Consider the following 18530-nt stretch of genomic DNA (forward strand, 5'->3'; position numbering starts at 1 on the left):
AATGGTATACAGAACATAAGACCATTTAAATTAAGGGTGAAGTCATGCACTTCTGAAGGGAAAGAAAGCAGAGAGAGAACGGGAGTAGGAATAGAAGTTTATCATAAACTTTCAAAATCCCCCGCAGGAAGAATCTTCTGATTATTTCAACTAATTACAAAAACAAAACAAAACAAAAAAACAAAACAAACAACAACAACAAAACTTCAAGAGAGAGTGACGACACATACTTCTTGCAGCATCTCATTTTATGATTTAAAAAATACTATTTGGCTGGAGAGTGGTGGCACACACTTTTAATCCCAGTGCTGGGGAGGAAGAGGCAGGCGGATATTTGTGTGCCTGAGGACAGCCAAGGCTACACAGAGAAATCCCATCTCTAGAAGCCAAAAGAAAAACAAATAAACAAACAACAGAACTTTTTAAAAGCAAACTTAGGTTTGAGGTCTCAAACAAATTGTGCACACCTCTGCCTAATGGTGATGAACTTGAGTCTATTAGTCAGAGAAGCAATCCCGCTGCCCACTAACAGGATACCAGCTTCCCCTCTGGTCTCTGGTTTCCTCCTTCTGCCACTTAAAAGCGTAAGTGTGACTTTTCACCCACACCACACCGTGTAAGAAACTTCTGCTGCCCCTGATTACTCAGCGCGAGACTAGGAGTCCCTCATCGTGGTAAGGGTGGTTTTTAAACGTTATTAAATCTAAACTTGGGGTACTGCTAAATAACTTGGGGTCTTTGACCAAATGACACTCGGGAGCTAATGCTTATGGCCCTCAGTCCCACCAATGTGCTATCTCTTTGCATTTCACACAAAATTGAAATTTTTTTAAAGATTTATTTATTTAATGTGTATGAGTGCTCTATCTGAATGCATACTTGCATGCCAGAAGAGGCCATCAGAGTCCAGCATAGACGGTGGCGAGCCACCATGTGGTTGCTGGGAACTGGACTTAGGAACCTCTGGAAGAGCATACTGCTCTTAACTGCTGACCATCTCTCCGGCCCCTAAAATTAATTTTTATATAAAATTATATTTTGCAAGACAGAACTCTTGAACCCAGCAACTACCAATCAAAATGGTTGTTTTTGTTTTTTGCTTTGTTTTTCATGACAGGGTTTCTCTGTGTAACCGCCTTGTCTGTCCTAGACCTCACTTTGTGAACCAGGCAGGCCTCGAACTTACAGAGATCTTCCTGCCTCTGCCTCCCACATGCTAGGATTAAAGGTGTGCCATAACCACTGCCTAGCTTCAAAATGTATTCTTTCCCCTCTTCTTCGCTGAGAGTCATGTAGCTTAGGTTAGGCTTGAACTTACTATGTAGCCATGGCTGGCCTTCAACTCACCTCCATTGTCACATCTAGTCACAAAAAGTTTCTTTTTGTTTCTTAATTTATTTTTATTTTATGTATTGGTGGTTTGCCTGCATGTATGTCTGTGTGAAGTTGTCAGATCTTGGAAATACAGAGAGCTGTGGGCTGCCATGTGGGTGCCGGGAATTGAACCTCGGTCCTCTGGAAGAATAGTCAATGAAGTCTCTCCTGGACCCCCTAAGGTTTCTTTTATTATATATTTACAATAGTTTTTGTCACATTCTGAAGTAAACGAACGGTATGCTTAGTTTCACCTACAAAGTTGTTAGTTATATAACCTTGGTTATTATAATATCTAATATACCAATTAACCACTTTTTTTTTTTTTAAGGAAATGAGATAGTGTCAACTTCTGTTGCTTAGGCTGATCTAGGCTTATAAGATCTTTGCCCCTAGACAGTGATCCCATACTTGGGAGGCAGAAGCAGGAGGACTGTCATGCATCTGGAACCAGACTGATTCTGCCTTAACAGCCCAAGCAGCTGGAATTATAAAGGAAATAAAATTCACCTTGTCCAAATTCTAAATTTAGTCAACCTTAGAAAGTTGTATTTTTATACATGTTGAGACACTAAGAATAATTCTGACTAAAAAGACACATCGAGAACAAATCAGAGAGCTGGAGAGGTGGCTCAGAGGTTAAGAGTGCTGGCTTCTTTTCCCAAGGTCCTGAGTTCAACTCCCAGCAAACACAAAGTGGCTCACATCTATAATGAAATCTGTGCTCCCTTCTGGCATGTTGGCAGAACACTGTATACATAATAAATAAATCTAAAAAAAAAAAAAAAAATGTCCTCCCTCAACCAGTGAGAAATACCAATATACCCAGCTGTCTTCCCCTAGAAGGCCTGCCTCAGCCTGGAGTGATCTTAACTGAAGCCAGGGACTGAAAATGGGTCTCTTAAGAGACCCATTGGGGTGGGGGACTGGGAGGAGAGCAGGGAAGGGGCACACTTGGGATATAAAGTAAATAACTGAAATTTTAAAAAATAATTTTTAAAAGTCTTTAAAAAATAAAGATGGCACCTAAAAAGAGGCCCATTTAGTAGACACATAACCAGAAAGCAAAACTTGCTTGGGGAAGAAATAGGCAATGCGAAGGGAGAGTTGAAATCTGATTTAAGCCTTCATACAACTTCAAGAACACAGCAAAGAATTCATTTAGTGCTTCTCTCTTGATTTGACATACCCCATACATAGAGCATAAGAAAGAAAGAAAGAAAGAAAGAAAGAAAGAAAGAAAGAAAGAAAGATCAAAACATTCAGTTGAACGACCCAAACAAAGAGGTACTTAGCTTTTGTGAGAGATCATCATGGTTTTTGAGACACAGTATCTTGTTGGTAGCCCTTAATGGCCTTGAACTCCTGATCATCCTGTTTCTACCTCTGGAGTGCTGGGATTACAGGTGTGCACGGCTCTAACCCCTTCAGAAATGTAGGCCTTAATCCAGAAGTTAGAGACCACATCCTTCCCTAGGGATCTACAACAGCTGAGACTCGGCACAGAAATCCAGTCTTCTTTTTCACCTGTTTCTTGAGTTACACTTTCTCTCTTGGCATGCTGTTTACTTTCCTTTTCTTTCTGGGGTGAAGAGGAAAGTACATTCTTTTGCCTGAAAATACCAAATACGTATTCCTGGACTTGGGGTAGAGCTCAGTGCCCAGCAGGGCTGGTACTTGGGATGCCCAAGGCCCCTCGGCTCACCAAATACTTTTCTCGGAATAAAATTAATGCTTTCTTGTACATTGCCAAGATGTTTAATTTCCCAAACAGCTTGCTCTAAAGATAATTGAAATTAACCAGTATCTGTTAGCATTTATGTGCACAGGTGGCATTCAGAACATCTGCAGTAGCTGGGCATGATGGCTTACACCTCATCTCAGCACTCAGGAGGTAACGGCAGGATTGCCACTGAGTTTGAGGCCAGCCTGGGCTACACTGTGACACCTTCTCAAACCCCCAAACCTCAAATACCTGCATTATATGCCTTGATAATACATAGTAAAAAGAGAACAGGAACCTACCTCTTATGTTTATTCTTTAAAAACTTCATACATGTAGAAAAGAATGTATCTTAATCATATCAGCCCTAAATCCTATCTTCCACTCCCCCAAGACTCTTTAAAAGATTGTGTGTACACGTATGTGACTCTGTGTGTAGAGAGCCATAGAGACTAGAGCAGGGGATCAGATTGCCCTGGAGATAAAATTACAGTGAGCTGTGAGCCACCCAATCTGTCAGAGGTCCTCTGGAAGAGCAACCGCCCGTGAGACATCTCTGCAGCCCGCCTAAATATCATTATAACCCAGGGTAGGTGAGAGTTTACTTAATTTGGTTTTTTCCACTCATGTGGGAGACGGGCAACGTGGAGGTCAGAGGACAAATTATAAGAGTCTGGAGGATCAAATCCAAGCCATCAGCTTGGTAGCAAGTACTTGTACCTACTAGGCCATCTTATCAGCCCCTGAACTATATTTTTGACACCATTATTTATTCATGTAACCTTAGGTGTAGCAGGCTTCCATTTCCTTTTGGGTTTTTTTTTTGTTTGTTTTGTTTCTTTTCTATTCATTCATTCATTCATTCATTCTTTCTTTCTTTCATTTATTGAGATAAGGTTTCCCTTTGTAGTCCTGGCTGTCCTGAAACTTGTTCTGTGGACCAGGCTGGCCTTGAACTGCCTCTGCCTCCCAAGTGCTGGGATTAAAGATGTGCAATCACCACGTGGCTTCTTTCTTTCTTTCTTTCTCTCTCTCTCTCTCGTAGGTTATCTTTAGTTTTGAGATGGTCTCACTGTGTTACCCAGGCTGGGCTTAACTCCTGTGCTGCTGCAGTTGTCTTGCTTCAGCATCCCCAATGACTAATACTGACAGGAGCGAACATCACCAGGCCCAGCTTTCTAAGTTCCTCTGCAGAAAGTGAAGACAACACCACCTTCCCGGTTTTCTTCAAAGTGAAGAAGCGCACACAAGGGTACGACACTGTTGTCGAACCACTTTACTGGGACAGGTCTTCCCTTCTTCAAAATACCGCTTAGGGCCCGGCATGGTGGTGAGAGCCTGCCGTGCCAGCACCCCGGGGGCCGAGAGGGAAGGATCTGCAGCTCAAGGCCAGCCTAGGCTAAATGGTCAGCCCCGATCTAAAACAAAACAAAAATACAACTGAAGGCTGGAGAGAATGCTTGCCCTGCACGAATGAAGCCTTTGGTTCAATATCCAGCACTCCCTAAGACCAGGTGTGGTGATGCAATCCTACAACCCCTCTCCCCCACTCAGCAGGTGTGGTGGTGCAGCCTTGGAACCCCCCACTCAGCAGGTGTGGTGGTGCAGCCCTCTTAACAACACGCGCACACATTCAGCAGGTGTAAGGAAGATGGTAATTCAAAAGAGCTTAAGAAATTTCATTCAATCAAAATGTCCCTCCCTACTTCTGCTCCCAGCTTTCTGGACACAGTGAATCACCAGGAGAAGCTTATACTATGTTCCAACAGGAAAACAATCTATCCTCTATCAACCTGGTTTTACCCTAAGTTCATTGAAATCTACCGAAGTTTTCCCCCACAAAGGTAATGAGCAGACATTGCAATAAAGAGAATCCTAAACCCTGACACTGTAATTCTTACGCTAAGGACGTTATCTTGCAGGACATGGAGTGCAGTCCCACGACTGTGGAAGCTGAGACAGACGGGTCAAAAGTACAAGAACAGGGCCAGGCCAGTGCCACAGCTCAGAGGTGAAAGGCACTTGGCTATCAGGCCTGATGGTCTGAGCTCAGTCCTTAGAAGAGAACGGATTCCCACAGGCTGTCCTCCAGCCTCCTCTGTCCCCCCAACATATGCACTAAATAAATAAATTTAATAAAATATTTTTAAAAGGGCTGGTTCAAGGCCAGCCTCATTTACACAGTGACAAACTCCCCCCCACACTCACTCACTCACTCACATACCTTACTCATGTTAAAAGTAGGTTTCAGAGTTTAGATTTATCCTGAAAACCAAAATCATCATGTGCAAGGTTTTAGACCCAATCTCCAGCACCACACACATGCACAGTTCTGGGGCTGCAGAGATTTAAGAATAACATATATGGCTCTTGCCAAAGACCCAAGTTCAGTTCCCAGGACCTACATCTGGCTGTAATTCCAGATCAAGGGGGATCTGACTCCTTTGACCTCCTTAGGTAGTTACATCAAACATGCACATATACATAATTGAACATTTTTTAAAAGGTCTGTTAAAAAAAAAAAAGTCAAAGAAACAAAAGAGAAACCCAGGAGGCTGCCTAATGAAGCAGTGGAAATTAAGTAGAACAGAAAATTATTCCTGGTGAACTGGCGCTGAAATCGAGAATGGCTTCCAGGGAATTCTGGGCTTGCCAGAGACTCACTGCCGCCGGGAAGCTAGTTTCCAACTGTGGAAGTAAAGGAATTATCTAGGCCTTCCAAACACCCAACACCTGGCTGGGAGACAGCTTCAGCTCCTCCTCCGAAGAATTTAATTCAAGCATTCTCTCTGCTCTGGTAAGAACAAACAGTAACTTGTTCTCTCAATGGCACCTATGCCAGGAACACGGTAGGGTTCCACAGGAAAGTCTATGAAGCCAGAAACTAACTGTTTTGCTTAGAGCAAAGGACCCTGGCAAAAAGAAATGTTACAGGATGGACATTTCCTGTCTAGCCTGGATGAGGCCTTCACCATAACCAAAAAAATAAAAAAAGTCCACATGCATGTTAGACACTATTAACAAGACTAGGCACGACATAATTTCCAGCCAGGAATGTTCATATTTTCTTTCATTTGTTTTTTTTTGTTTGTTTCCATTTTTATTTTACGTGTATGAGTGTTTTGCTTGCATGTGGGTCCGTGCTCCATCTCCACGTGTCTGAGGAGGTCAGAGGGAAGAACTGGATTCCTAAGAAACTGGAGTTGTGGGTGGCTGTGAGCCACTGTGTGGGTGCTGGGAACCTATGTGCTCTCAGCCAGTGCCTCAACTCTCCAGTTTTAGGGAGGGTCTCACGTAGCTCAAGCCAGCCTTGAATCTGACTCCTGATCCTAGGGTTTCTACTTTTCCCCAGTGTTAGAATTACAGATTTGTCCCCCATTCCCAGCTTTCATCTTTCTTTCTTCTTCCTCCAAGACAGGGTTTCTCTGTATAGAGCAGGCTCTCCTGGAACTCACTCTGTAGACCAGGCTGGCCTTGAACTCAGAGATCTACCTGCTTCTGCCTCCTGAGTGCTGTGATCAAATGGTGTGTGCCACCACAGCCTGGCTTTTTATTTCTTTGTGTAAGTTTGCATAGACTTGTTCATGAGTGAAAGGCACGGGTGGGTATCCATAGGCCATATCCAGGGAAATCATATTTGGATGACTGGGTTAAGATAGGGCCTCCCTGTGTAGCCCTGGGACTCACCCGGTAATCCAGGCTGACCTTAAACTCGCAGCTATGCATAACCATACTGGGCAGACCAAGACTTCCTTAGGCAATTCCGGGTCACAAGGTCATGACACACCTTCAATTCTGTATTAATAACTGGTATACTTGCATATCTGAACTGTTGTGCTCAAACCTAAGACCTTCAAAATGTCAGGCAAGCACTCTGTCCCGGAGCCATACCCCCAACGGCAGCCTCACCAACAAGAGTTCAGACAGCCTGAGCCACGGGGCGAGCTATCTGCTGTCCCTGAGGAATTAGCAGCATCAGCTGCCTAGGCTCAGCAAAGCCCCAAGTGTGCTTTCACAGCTTGTCTCCAATTTTCACTGCCAACTTCAGGTATAAGAAAAGGCATTTGAAATCTGCTTGTTAATAACCTTTTTACTTTGTTGAAAAGAAATCTGCCTTGTTAGCTACATAATTTGGAGCTACAAAATCATAGCAGTTACCCACACAATTAAAGGCATTAGTACTAGGGGATCTGTATTCAAGTCTTTCGTCAAAAACTTTAAACAGAGGTACTGGAAAGATGGCTCAGCAGGTAAAGGCACTTGCCACACAGATGTGGCACACAGATGTGACCAGAGGACCATCCCCAGACCCACTTAAAGGTGGAAGGAGAGAACTGATGTCACAGCATTAACCTCTGACCTCCACACTGCCGCTGTGGCACTGCCCCACCCCACTCAGGAATAATAACTTTTTTTTTTCTTTTTGAGTTGGGATCTCTCTACATAGCCCTGGCAGTACTGGTACTCACTACGTAGGCCAGGCTGAACTCACAGAAACCCACCTGCCTCTGCCTCTCAAGTGCTGGGACTGAAAGGCCTGTGGAGCACCATGCCTGGCAATAATAAGGAAAATCTCTTTAGAGAGGTAAGGTTGATGACCTGGCTTCTATCTTTGGCATTTTTAAAAAGGTGCATTAGGTATGCGCACAGTAGTACCGCACACGTGTAATCCTAGCTACAGGGAGGGGGTGGCCAAAGGCGAAGAGTTCAAGGTAAAAAATATATATTTTATACATACATACATACATACATACATATATATATATATATATATGACCATCTCAAAAAGCAACAAGACAAGTGTATATCTTTAATACTGGGGACCCCATGAAACTGAAAAGCTCCTGTAAAGCAAAGGACGCTGTCAAAGGGACAAAACGGCAGCCAGGAAAAGATCTTCACCAAACCCCACTTCTGAAGAGGGCTGTTATCCACAGTATATAAAGAACTCAAGAAACTAGACATCAACAAACCAAATAATCCAATTTTTTAAATGGGGTACCGATTTAAACAGGGAATTCTCTAATGGCCAAGAAGCACTTAAAGAAATGGTTAGTCATCAGGGAAATGCAAATCAAAACACTTCTGAGATTCTATTTTATACCTGTCAAAATGGCTAAGATCAAAAACATAAGCGAAAGCTCATGCTGGTGAGGATCTGGAGCAAGGGGAATATTCCCTCACTGATGGTAAGAGCGCATACTTGTACAGCCACTTTGGAAATCAATATGGTGGGTTTTCAGAGTTGGGAATTGATCTACCTCAAGACCCAGCTACCTGAAGACTCCTAGACCAGACCCAAGGCTGTCCCACCATATCACAAGGACGCTTGCTCCCCTATGTTCATAGCAGCTTTATTTGGGTAGAGTGTTGGGGTGAGGGTTGTTCTGGATAGAGGGGTGGGAATGGGAACCAGAGGGACCAAGTTCGGGGAGGACAGAGGGAGAAAGTACCGGAAGAGACCACTGGAATGGGGGAGCATCTCTGGAATGAGCAAGAAACCTGTGCAATGGAAACTCCCAGGAAGCTATGAGGGTGGATGACCCTAGCTAAGACTTCTAAAAATAGGGGCCACGGAGCCTGAACCAGCCACCTCACGTGGCCAGGCGAGACTTCCAGTGGAGGGTCTGGGACACCAACCGAAGCACAAAACCTCCAACCTATGATTTGCCCTGCCTACAAAATGTGCTGGGGTAAAGATGGCCCAGAAAGGTGGGAATGGCCAACCATAATGGTCCAGCTTGAGACCCAGGCCACGAGAGGGAGCCCACCCCTGACACTGACTGGAGGACCAGGCCCCAGAAGCTGGACAGCCCCGAGACCTGAGATAGAACCGAACACAAACGGGGGAAATAAAAATCAATGAAATGATTCCTAATGATAGTCTGCTCTACTCAGACTGGTGCCTAGTCCCACTGTCGTCGGAGAGGCTTCACCCAGCATCTGATGGAAACAGATGCAGAGACCCACAGCCAAACAGTAGGCAGAGCTTGCAGAATGCTGCGGAGGAGGGAGGAGGAGGATTTTAATAGCCAGACAGGTCAAGGACACCACAAGGAAACCTACAGAACCAACTAACCTGGGCTCGTAGGGACTCACAGAGCCTGAACCGACAACCGGGGAACCTGCATGGGACTGCCCTGGACCCTCTGCACATACAGTACAGCTGTGTAGCTTGGTCTTCCTCACAGTGGGAGCAGGAGCCGTCTGCCTCTGCTGTCTGCTTCTGGGACCCTTTTCTCCCACTGGGTTGCCTCTTCCAGCTTTAATAGGATAGGAGGCGCCTAGTCTCACTGCAACTTGATATGCCAGGGCTGTATCCATGGGAGACCAACCCTTTTCTGAAGAGTGGATGGAGGGGTGGGGCAGGGAAGGGGAAGGGAGGAGGGAGGGGAAACTGTGTGAAAGAAAGAAAGAAAGAAAGAAAGAAAGAAAGAAAGAAAGAAAGAAAGAAAGAAAGAAAGATTAGCATATTCCTAATACACAAGTACATCCAGGCTCGGTGATACATGTCTATCTATATAAGACACTTAGGAGGCTCAGGGAGGAGGACGTTGAGCCTGGATTACTGGATTGTACTGAGTCAGTCACTCTCAAAAAAAAATATTAATGACTACCTAAAAAGCAAGACATTCACTCCCTTTCAGCAACAAACGAGTTAAACAGTGACAAAACCTGCACGTCCACCTAAGGGGCAGAACAAACATTTAGTGACTCACACAGGCCCCTCTGATGTCAGCTGAAAATTAGAGTTGGTTTCTTTGGAAGAAAAAGTGGGAGGAGGGGGCTTTAAAATTACTCCTTTAAGGTTCAAGTCCAGAAGATGAAAAAAAAAAAAAAAAAAATGAACACCGTCTGGTCCCAATTTCAAAGTCAAGTGCTTCTTGTTCCCTAAAATCCCGAGTCATGAAAGCCAAAAGCAGACAGATCTAAATGAGTTCAAGGCCAGCCTGGTTCAAATACCAAGTTTCAATCAGGCCAAAGCTACACTAAGAACACCTGTCTCTGAAAAATAAAATAAAATAAAATAAGATCACATCCCCATGAGATTAACTTCTCTAAAATTCAGTTAAAAACGAAATCCCAACTGACCGAGATAGCATCTGATTTTAATCAGAGACGCTCAACTTTACTAACCCGACCTTAAACTTGTAAATGTATTTTGTTGTAGTTGTTCTTTAAACGGGGCGGGGGGACAAATTTCAGAGAGCAATTATCATCGGGTTTAAAGAATTTACTTGATGAAAAGACGGAAAACATCTCAGCTTTGGAAGGTGTGGGGGGATCAGAAGCGCGGCGGGGAGAGGGAGGAGTCTCCGTCTTTGTAACTTCTTAAAGACGGTTTCGAATCTGCTAAAAACTAGTTCAAACATCACACTAAAGTCTTACACGCCAAGTCTTTATTTGCTGTGGTGATGGAAGAATGTAGCTGGCATGTTTGATTTCAATCCTCAGACGATGCCAAAACGTTAAGTTAATGATTTCACACGGGGACCCCCAAAAACGACGAGAAACGAACAGGCTGAGACTGCAGCCCATTTGTTTTCCCAGGCTCACTCTGTGGACCAGGCAAAAAGAGGGGTCTTGGCAGAGAAATGGGGGACACAAACAGAAGTAGGGAGCAGTCTAAACTAAAGCAGACCATCCCGATTAAGAGAACTCCTGGAACGCAGAGGAAGGAAGGAAGAAAGAAGAAAACAGTTTTGCATTTTCAGCCCTCGGACTCCATTCCAGAATTCCACAAGGACTGCCAAAAGCAACGGCCTTGGAACCAATTAACCATCACCGCGACCTTCCGCGTCGACTCCCTGGAAGGACCTCGTTCCAGCTCAGCACTGACCCCACTTGAGAGACGGGGAGAAGGGCGACCGCCTTGCAAGTGAGGGAATCGGAAGCCCTGGGGGAGCCGGGCGAGCTGGTCCGGGGGAAACTCCAAGGGAGCTGCACGAGAGAGTGCGGACGGCGCGGGATGCACGGCGCCTGCCCGGCCAGGGGACCCGATCCTGAACCCCGCCCTCGCCCGCCCGGCCGGGAGACCCCTCCGCCGTCCTCGCCCCTGACCTGTCCCCGCGGGGTCCCGGTGCGCAGCGCGCCGCCTCCATACTCGCCCAGCCGGTGGCATCAGAGTCCAGACCCCGAGCCGCTGCCGCCGGGCTGGAGAGGGATGGAGGAGGTCGGGCCCCGCCCCTGGCAACCACACCCCGTACTGTCGCCGACGCCCATTGGTCCAGTGCCCGCCGTTCCCTTCTCACTGGCTAAAGGAGCCAGCCACGATGCTGGAGGGTTTCCAGGGAGGCGGGAGGCGCCGGGAGGCGAAGGGCGCGTGCGCTGGAGCGGGGTGCGGCCCCCGGGACTGGAGCCCAGCTAGCTCTCGGCCGGTCTCCATCTGCTCCATTCCGGGGCCGCCCCCGACAGAGCGACTCCAGCACCCCACTGTGACAATGAAAACATCCGTGGCGCTGCCGGGGTGTGCTCCTGCGGTTTGAGAACCTCTGTTGCCCCAAACCTCGCAGTCTGACCCTCCTCGGGATACCGGAGGCCCTTCAGCCTCCCCGCCCAAAGCCCGACTGAAGGACCCTTACCTCTGGGGGCCATCTTCAAATATCCCTGTTCCGTAAGGGGACTCGAGTAAGTTAGGCCTCCAGCGACCAGTTCGTTTCTGACTCTGGTCCCTTTAGGACTTTCTGACCAGAGCTATTGCATATAGATTTAATTAGTAAGGCCGAAGTTACGTTGGTGTTGAATTCAAAAATTCACTTAAATTAATGTACTTGAGACAGGATCTTGCTATATAGTCCCAAGCTGGTTTGAAACTCAGAGATCCGAGTGCCTCTGTCCCACTAGTGCTGGAATTAAAGACATGTGTCCTCATGCCCCAGGCTATTTTATTTCCATGTTTTGCCTGTGTGTATGTCTACATATCATACTCATAGTGCCCAAAGCTGATATATACCCTAGAACTGGAGTTATAGATGAGGAGTCACCCTGTGGGTGCTGGGAATAGAGGATCCTGTGCCTTCTGGGCATCCAGGGCTCATAACTGATGAGCCACCTCTCCAAGCCCCAAAAATTAACTTTTCAAAAGTTTCAAAACTAGGAAATACAGAACCTGCGCACATTGGCTAGAATATAACATTACACTCACTTAGGCCCCTCCTGTGTGACCCAGAATTGCTTCATTCTTTTGTTTTGTTTTGTTGTGCTTCAAATCCTCACCCGTTTAAAAGGCAACATAAGCTCTGCTTGGCCTAGAAGGGGCTGGATGGTAAATGAATAGGTCTGAAAGAGATGTCACTGTGTGATTACGAGGACCACCGAGACAGGTACTTCCACAGGAGTCACATTAGAATCTTCACTTCCACTTTATGTACACATAGGGTAACAGTTATAAGAATTCATTTCCGACAGGCTTGGTGGTACACGCCTGTAATCCCAGCACTCAGGAAGCAGAGGCAGGCTGATCTCTGTGAGTTCATGGGCAGCCTGGTCTACAAAGCAAGTCTAGGACAGCCAGGGCTACACAGAGAAACCCTGTCTTGTATGTGATATTGCCATATTTCTTCCAGTGTAAACACAATCTCAAAACATAAACCTAAACTACTCATTTGTCCCCTATCTCCCCTGACCCAGAGCTGTGGCCCTTTGGGCAGAAGAGACAAAGCTGTACAGGGAGTTGTCAACCATTAAAAACTAGAGCTCATCTGATTTTCTCCATCAGCAAAGGAGTCACTGAAGTCTCACAATTGGTACCAAAAATGCGGAATGAATTAGAGGCAGCAGACTGGGGAGCACAAACCTTTTATAGATGGACTGTGCAGCTGCGGTTCTGACAAAGATAGGGATCTCTAAAAACTCAGGGCAGTCATTTATTCACAAGCATTGTAAACAGTACAAGATACTCCAGAGGTTTAAGGGGTAATATGAGAAAAATACCAATAGTTCATGACACTAAATTCAACTGTCCCTGATGCGAGGTGGCTTAAAAAGCAAATCTAGAAACAGAATTCTAGTGCTAGGCCTCTAGCTAACTCGTCCTCTTCTTGGTGTTCATTGCATTTTATTCTTTCAAGCCAGAGAAGTGACTTTAGAAGCCTAACCATGAGCAGCTTTGCAATGGATGGAAACCTGTGAAATCCAGTCAGATCTTCACAAGGAACTGGCTTTTGTCCAGCTTCCCTCTCTCCTTAAGATAGGCAAACAGGTGTCTTCTGCGTCTCCAAGTGACCTTTACCCCATACTTCTCCTCAGGGGTGTCCCTGACCAGCACGGGCCCTGGCTCTGGGCTGTTGGGAGTTCTAGGGCCAAGGATGCAGCTTGGAAGACTGTTTTCCTTCTGGTCTGGGGAAACGGGATCTTCTCTCACAGATGACCCCGGGGTCTGGATATCAGGGGCTGTAAACACATGAGGTAAGCTTTGAAGTGCATTCACTGACAGTTCCCCACAGCTCTGGGGACTGAACAGGGGCACCAAAGGCATTCTGGGAATGTCCTTTTCTGAGTGACAGGGCTCTTCTCTGTTCAAGGATAGCAATAGTGTCTCTGAACAGGAAGCCTGTGGACTCTCAAAGGTTAGACATGGAAATTTGCAGGAAGATCTTCGAGTTTGGTGTCTTGCCCGGTTCCGGTGATGCTTCCGGTGCGCTGGAAAGCGGTTTTCTGCGGCTGTGTCAAACTGAGGCAATACCTGTGTCATAAAAAAACGGGTGGGCCAGTTACCAAAGAAACTATCCCATGGATAGACTCCTTTATTTTTGTCCAGAATCACGAGGGCTCACTATAATAAAGGACAAAACCCAACCAACTTTATGATGTAATAACAAGGTAAGAGCTTTGGGCTAGCTATGCAATCTTTCTCCCTTTCCAGTTGCTCCCAAGGAAGAGAGGAGACAAGGCACTCTCAATCACCACACTACACTACCATGGCTTCCTTCACTGTCTGTCGTTAAACTTCATGAAAGCAGGGCTGGAAGGAGGGGGGTGGGGTTAGAAGCCATGCTTAGCACACTCAGCAGTTCAGTCCTCAGAAAAACAAAGCCCTCGAGAGATGAAGACTTATTCCCAACACCTAGCAGAGTGCCTGGCAAGGGCTGCAAAATACTGAACGACAGCTACAAGAATAGGAAGTGAGGCTGTATTCAGGAATGGGACCTAGTACACAGTGTTTATTCAGTCATTTGGACAGCCTCACCACGGAGTCCAGGCTGGCCTTCAACTTGAGATCCTTCTGCCTCAGCCTCCCAGATGCTAGGATTACAGGTGTGCCCCACCATGCCATTTTTGTAGGATTTTTCTCCACTAAGGTTGAGTCCATTCGTAGAGTACCTAGTATTTTTCATATGAATTACAGGAAATAATCTTTATAAGTTTGCCATCTTTCTAGCATCTTCCAGTTATCAGGTAGTGAAATGTTCTCTCAGAACTTTTCAGAGGGACCCGGTAGGGAAGACTCCAATTCTATATAACACACATTTTGGTCTGAATGAAGAAAAGAGGATATAGCAAACAGGTCAGGTAACCACAGCCAGAAAGAACTGCTTCCCTGTCCCCGCTCCAAGAGGATTAAGAGTCAATATTCTGAAGACCCTAAAGTGGTAAAGGTCAAAGAATCACAAAGACCTACCCAGGAAGTGGCTGTGTCCTGATCAATGGGCTTGCTGGGCACCTGCACAGTGTGGGTGACTGGCTGCTGGAAAGAGTCATAATGGTGTTTGGGGCCCTCCAGTGGCTGCTGGTGGAAGAGCAGCGGGGCTTTCGGTGTCTGTCTGCGGCTTCTCTTTTTGGGAGGCATCAATAAGTACGTGAGTAGTAGTTGGTAACCACATGATGCAGGTTGCCTTCCTGGTCTGGGTCAAGGTCCAGCTGCAAATCATGCCTGGAGAGAAGAAACAAAAGCTGGGAAATCATGTGGGTGATTTCCCCATTTCTTCATGACACCAAGTTAGCCAAACTCCCAAAAACTACCATTCAGACCTCAGGTTGTGGAGAAAACAGTATCCTAGACCATCATGCAAAACATATTATCTCATCCATACTCAACAACACTCATTCAAGGAACACCTGCTGCTGAACTCAAATTACTGTGCCACGCTGAGAGCTAGGAATTAGAAATGGACAAGTACATATTCAACAGCCCTTACTGAGTACTAAGTGCCTGCAGTGATACAGAGGCCCCTGTTTTTGAGGCACAGTAGTATAGCACTTGCCTAAAATGCATAAATCCTTAGGTTCAATCCCTAGCACTGCAAAAAGAAAAAGTGAAAAGGAAGGAAGAAAAAGATCCAAAAGTTGGATGTCCTGGACTCGATTTGTAGACCAGGCTGGCCTCAAACTCACAGAGAACCATCTGCCTCTGCCTCCTTGAGTGCTGGGATTAAAGGCGTACACTACTGTGGCTGGCTAGGAGTGGAAAGTTTAACAGAAAGATCAGAGAAGGCTTCCTGGGTAGGAAGACACCTACCCTGTAGATGAAGAGCTGGGAGAAGCAAGGCTACTTCAGGCCGAGAAGCACCATATGCAAAGACGGTTCTAGCTGGGCATGGGGAACATACTAATTATCCCAGCTGAGCAAGAGATCAGGGGTTCAGTTCTAGCTTGGGCTACACACAAAAACCTTCCCTGAGAAGCAAAACCAAGCCGACTGTGGTGGTACATGCCTGTGATCTCAGCCTCAGGGAAGCAGAAGAATCAAGGAGCTCAAAGCCATCTTTGGCTAGTGTGAGGCCAGCCTGAGTTACATGAAACCTTAAACAACCAGAAAGCTACTGTACCAGAGAACTACAAGCTCACTGCAAACAGAGGATGAAACATAGCTCAGCAGTAAAAGAACTTGCCTTAAAAACCAAGGGTTTAGGCTAGAGAGACGGCTCAGAGATTACAAGCACTTGTCTGTTCTTTCAAAGGTCCTGAGTTCAATTCTCAGCAACCACATGGGGCTCACTACCATCTATAATGAGATCTGGCGCCCTCTTCTGGCGTGCAGGCAGAATACTGTATAAATAATAATCTTAAAAAAAATCTTTCTTAAACAAACAAAAATCAAAAATACCAAGGGGTTGAGTTTGATCCCTAGAACTCACTCACACACACACAAAACCGATTCCAAAAAGATGTCCTCTGACATCTCCATGTGGGGCATATGTCCCCCTCACCCCTCATCACTCACACACAATGTCACTCTCTGTGAGGCTGTGAATATCCAGCTAATAAAATAAAAAGGAAAGAAAAGAAAAAAAAAAAAAAAAAGGCTAGGTGTGGTAAAATACTTTTTTAAATCCCAGCTCTCAGGAGGCAGATTTCTGTGAGATGGAGGTCAGTCTGGTCTACACAGTGAGTTCTATGCCAGTAGGAGATACAAAGTGAGACCCTATTTTTTTTTTATTAAGTTTTAAAGGATGAATGAGGAAAAAAAAATTAGACACAGTGTCAATATTAGATCAGGAAAACCAGGGGAGGCCACGTGAGTGTGAAGCCGAGTAATCACTAGAGATTTTCAAACAGGAGCTTACAATCACACCTAGGTTTTGTTAAAAGCAAACAAGCCCACAAACAGCCCACATATTCTCTAGAATACAAAGAGATGTCAACTGCATTGCATACTGAGCCCCCGTGTACTTATCACCAGCTGGTTCAATCCTGACCATTTAGACCTATCAATATGATTCTGATAGAAATAGATTCTTTTAGTTTTCAGATTGAACCTCTGGCCGCACCATGCCAGGCAATTACTGTACCACTTGGTACAGCTACATGCCAACCCTCTTACGCTTATTTTAAGGCTCTTTAAAGACAGGGTGTCACATAGCCTATCCTGACTTCAAATTCCCTATGTAGGCTCTACCAAGTGCTGGGATTACAGGCACCGTCTCACTGTTTTGGATGCTTTTTCAGTTGCTGTCATAAAATACCCTGGGAAACCAAATGGAGGAGGGCTTATTTTGGCTCACAGTCCCATGGTACAGTCCTCTGTGTTGGGGAGGTCGTGGCAGCTGGGCACACCACATCACGTTAGCAGCCAGGACGCAGATGAATGCTTGTGCTCAGCTTTCTCTCTTTTAGTCAGCCCGGATCCCCAGCCCGTGAAATGGGAGCCACACACATTCAGGGTGGGGCCCTCCCACCGCAATCTAATCTGGATATTAGATCTAATCTAATCTTACAGACGTACCCAAACAAAAAGCAAGTCGGGTTTTGACTCGCTTCTGCTCAACCTTTGTTCATTTTTATTAATTAAGAGATAGGGTCTCCACGTGCAGCGTTGGCTAGCCTGGGGCTGGCTCTGCAGACCCAGCTAGCTGGCCTGGAGTTCAGAGATCTGCCTGCCTCCGCCTCCCGGGTGTTGGGATTAAAAGCGTGCGCCACCACAGGGTCTCACTAGGCCTCTAACCCGAGTTCCTTTCGCCCCTCCGTATGGTCCACATGCCTAGCTGCTTACAACTTTCGATTGGCTTCTTTTATTTATTAGATAAGGACAGAGCTCAGGAAGGCTGAAGGCGCTGCTTTTCCGTCTCAGAGCAAACCACACTCCAGCGTCTCAGTTCAAATTCCGGTGACCTTCAGCCTTTGTACTCACCAGCCTCCGGCCAAAGCAGCCTTCGCTTATTATTCTAACTGCTTCAAAGGTTTCCCTTCCCTCGGTGTAATGGGCAACAGATCTTACACCGCGTCTCCATTCGTTTAAAAAAAAACAAAAACAAAACTGCCTTGTCCTAAATCGAGATTTCTCTCATTAAAATAAATATCCAAAGTATCCCAGGAGGCTGCGGAAGGGCCAGCCAGTGACCCCAGCTACTCCGAAGGCGGAGACACGAGGATTCTACCCCTGGGGCGACCTTGTGTCAAACCAAACCCACCGGCCCCTAGCTTGTTCCTCCGTGGCTAGAGTTCTACGGATCTGTCCGTCTCATTCTGCGCTCCGCCAGACGCTGGGCCCGGGGGAAGGGCCGCCCGGCCTGCCACGGTACCGTCCGCTCCGCCCCGGAGTCGTCGAGGGAGCGAGCGAAGCTCCGTCCACCCTGAGGCTGGGCGTGGGGAGGAGGCGACTACGGCCAGGGGCGGGGCGTAGAGCAGGCAACCGCAAGTCTGGGGGCAGAAACCCGAGCCCGGCCCCACGCGGCCCCGAGGGTGAGCCGGATCGGGGGACCCAGGGGTGGCGGAGCGGGCCGCTAAGCGGGTGCGGGGCCTGCGCTGCCCCGGGGGGTGGAGCACGGAGGCGGGCGGGCCAGGGTGGAGCCGGCCGCCGGCCGCCGGCCGCGCGTCCCCGCGTCCCTCCCGCCGCCCCCTCGAGCCCCGGGGCCGCCTTACCCGCCCTCCCAGCCGCGGCCGCCGCTCCTCCGGACGCCGAGCGTTCGGGGCCGGAACCCGGAGACAAGCCGGTGCCGATTGGCGACGCTCCGTCACGTGACCGCAACGCTCCGCCGGCGCCAATTTCAAACAG

The 18530-nt window shown here is 46.9% G+C and overlaps 2 protein-coding genes across 4 annotated transcripts in view; both read right to left on the reverse strand.

Moving 5' to 3' along the window:
• Positions 1-11291, reverse strand: part of Tulp3 (TUB like protein 3) — a 34229-nt gene extending 22938 nt beyond the window's left edge. The window contains exon 1 of the mRNA XM_021637045.2: positions 11159-11291. Within this exon, the coding sequence (XP_021492720.1) occupies positions 11159-11199 (41 nt within the window). The 5' untranslated portion in view covers positions 11200-11291. The remainder of the gene's footprint in view (positions 1-11158) is intronic.
• Positions 11292-12879: 1588 nt separating this feature from the next.
• Positions 12880-18485, reverse strand: Rhno1 (RAD9-HUS1-RAD1 interacting nuclear orphan 1). 3 transcript variants are annotated; one of them, XM_021637057.2, is made up of 3 exons: positions 18398-18485; positions 14718-14969; positions 12880-13781 (listed from the first exon to the last, which is right to left on the reverse strand). In XM_021637057.2, the coding sequence occupies exons 2-3, from the start codon at positions 14883-14885 to the stop codon at positions 13236-13238; spliced, it is 714 nt and encodes a 237-aa protein (XP_021492732.1). In that variant the 5' UTR covers positions 14886-14969; positions 18398-18485; the 3' UTR covers positions 12880-13235. The 3 variants fall into 3 exon arrangements, with proteins under 3 accessions (XP_021492732.1, XP_021492730.1, XP_021492731.1); XM_021637055.2 differs by lacking the exon at positions 18398-18485 and adding an exon at positions 17667-18292; XM_021637056.2 differs by lacking the exon at positions 18398-18485 and adding an exon at positions 17947-18223.
• Between the last annotated feature and the right edge of the window lie 45 nt (positions 18486-18530).

This window comes from Meriones unguiculatus, chromosome 5 (assembly GCF_030254825.1).
Source record: "Meriones unguiculatus strain TT.TT164.6M chromosome 5, Bangor_MerUng_6.1, whole genome shotgun sequence".
NCBI lineage: Eukaryota > Metazoa > Chordata > Mammalia > Rodentia > Muridae > Meriones > Meriones unguiculatus.

Excerpts from the sequence above, each read along its gene's own strand:
- Rhno1 (XM_021637057.2), bottom strand. The coding sequence starts at position 14,885 with ATGCCTCCCAAAAAGAGAAGCCGCAGACAGACACCGAAAGCCCCGCTG. Across the intron at positions 13,782-14,717 it reads AGGACACAGCCACTTCCTGG|GTATTGCCTCAGTTTGACAC; the intron begins GTAGGTCTTTGT and ends TTTATGACACAG.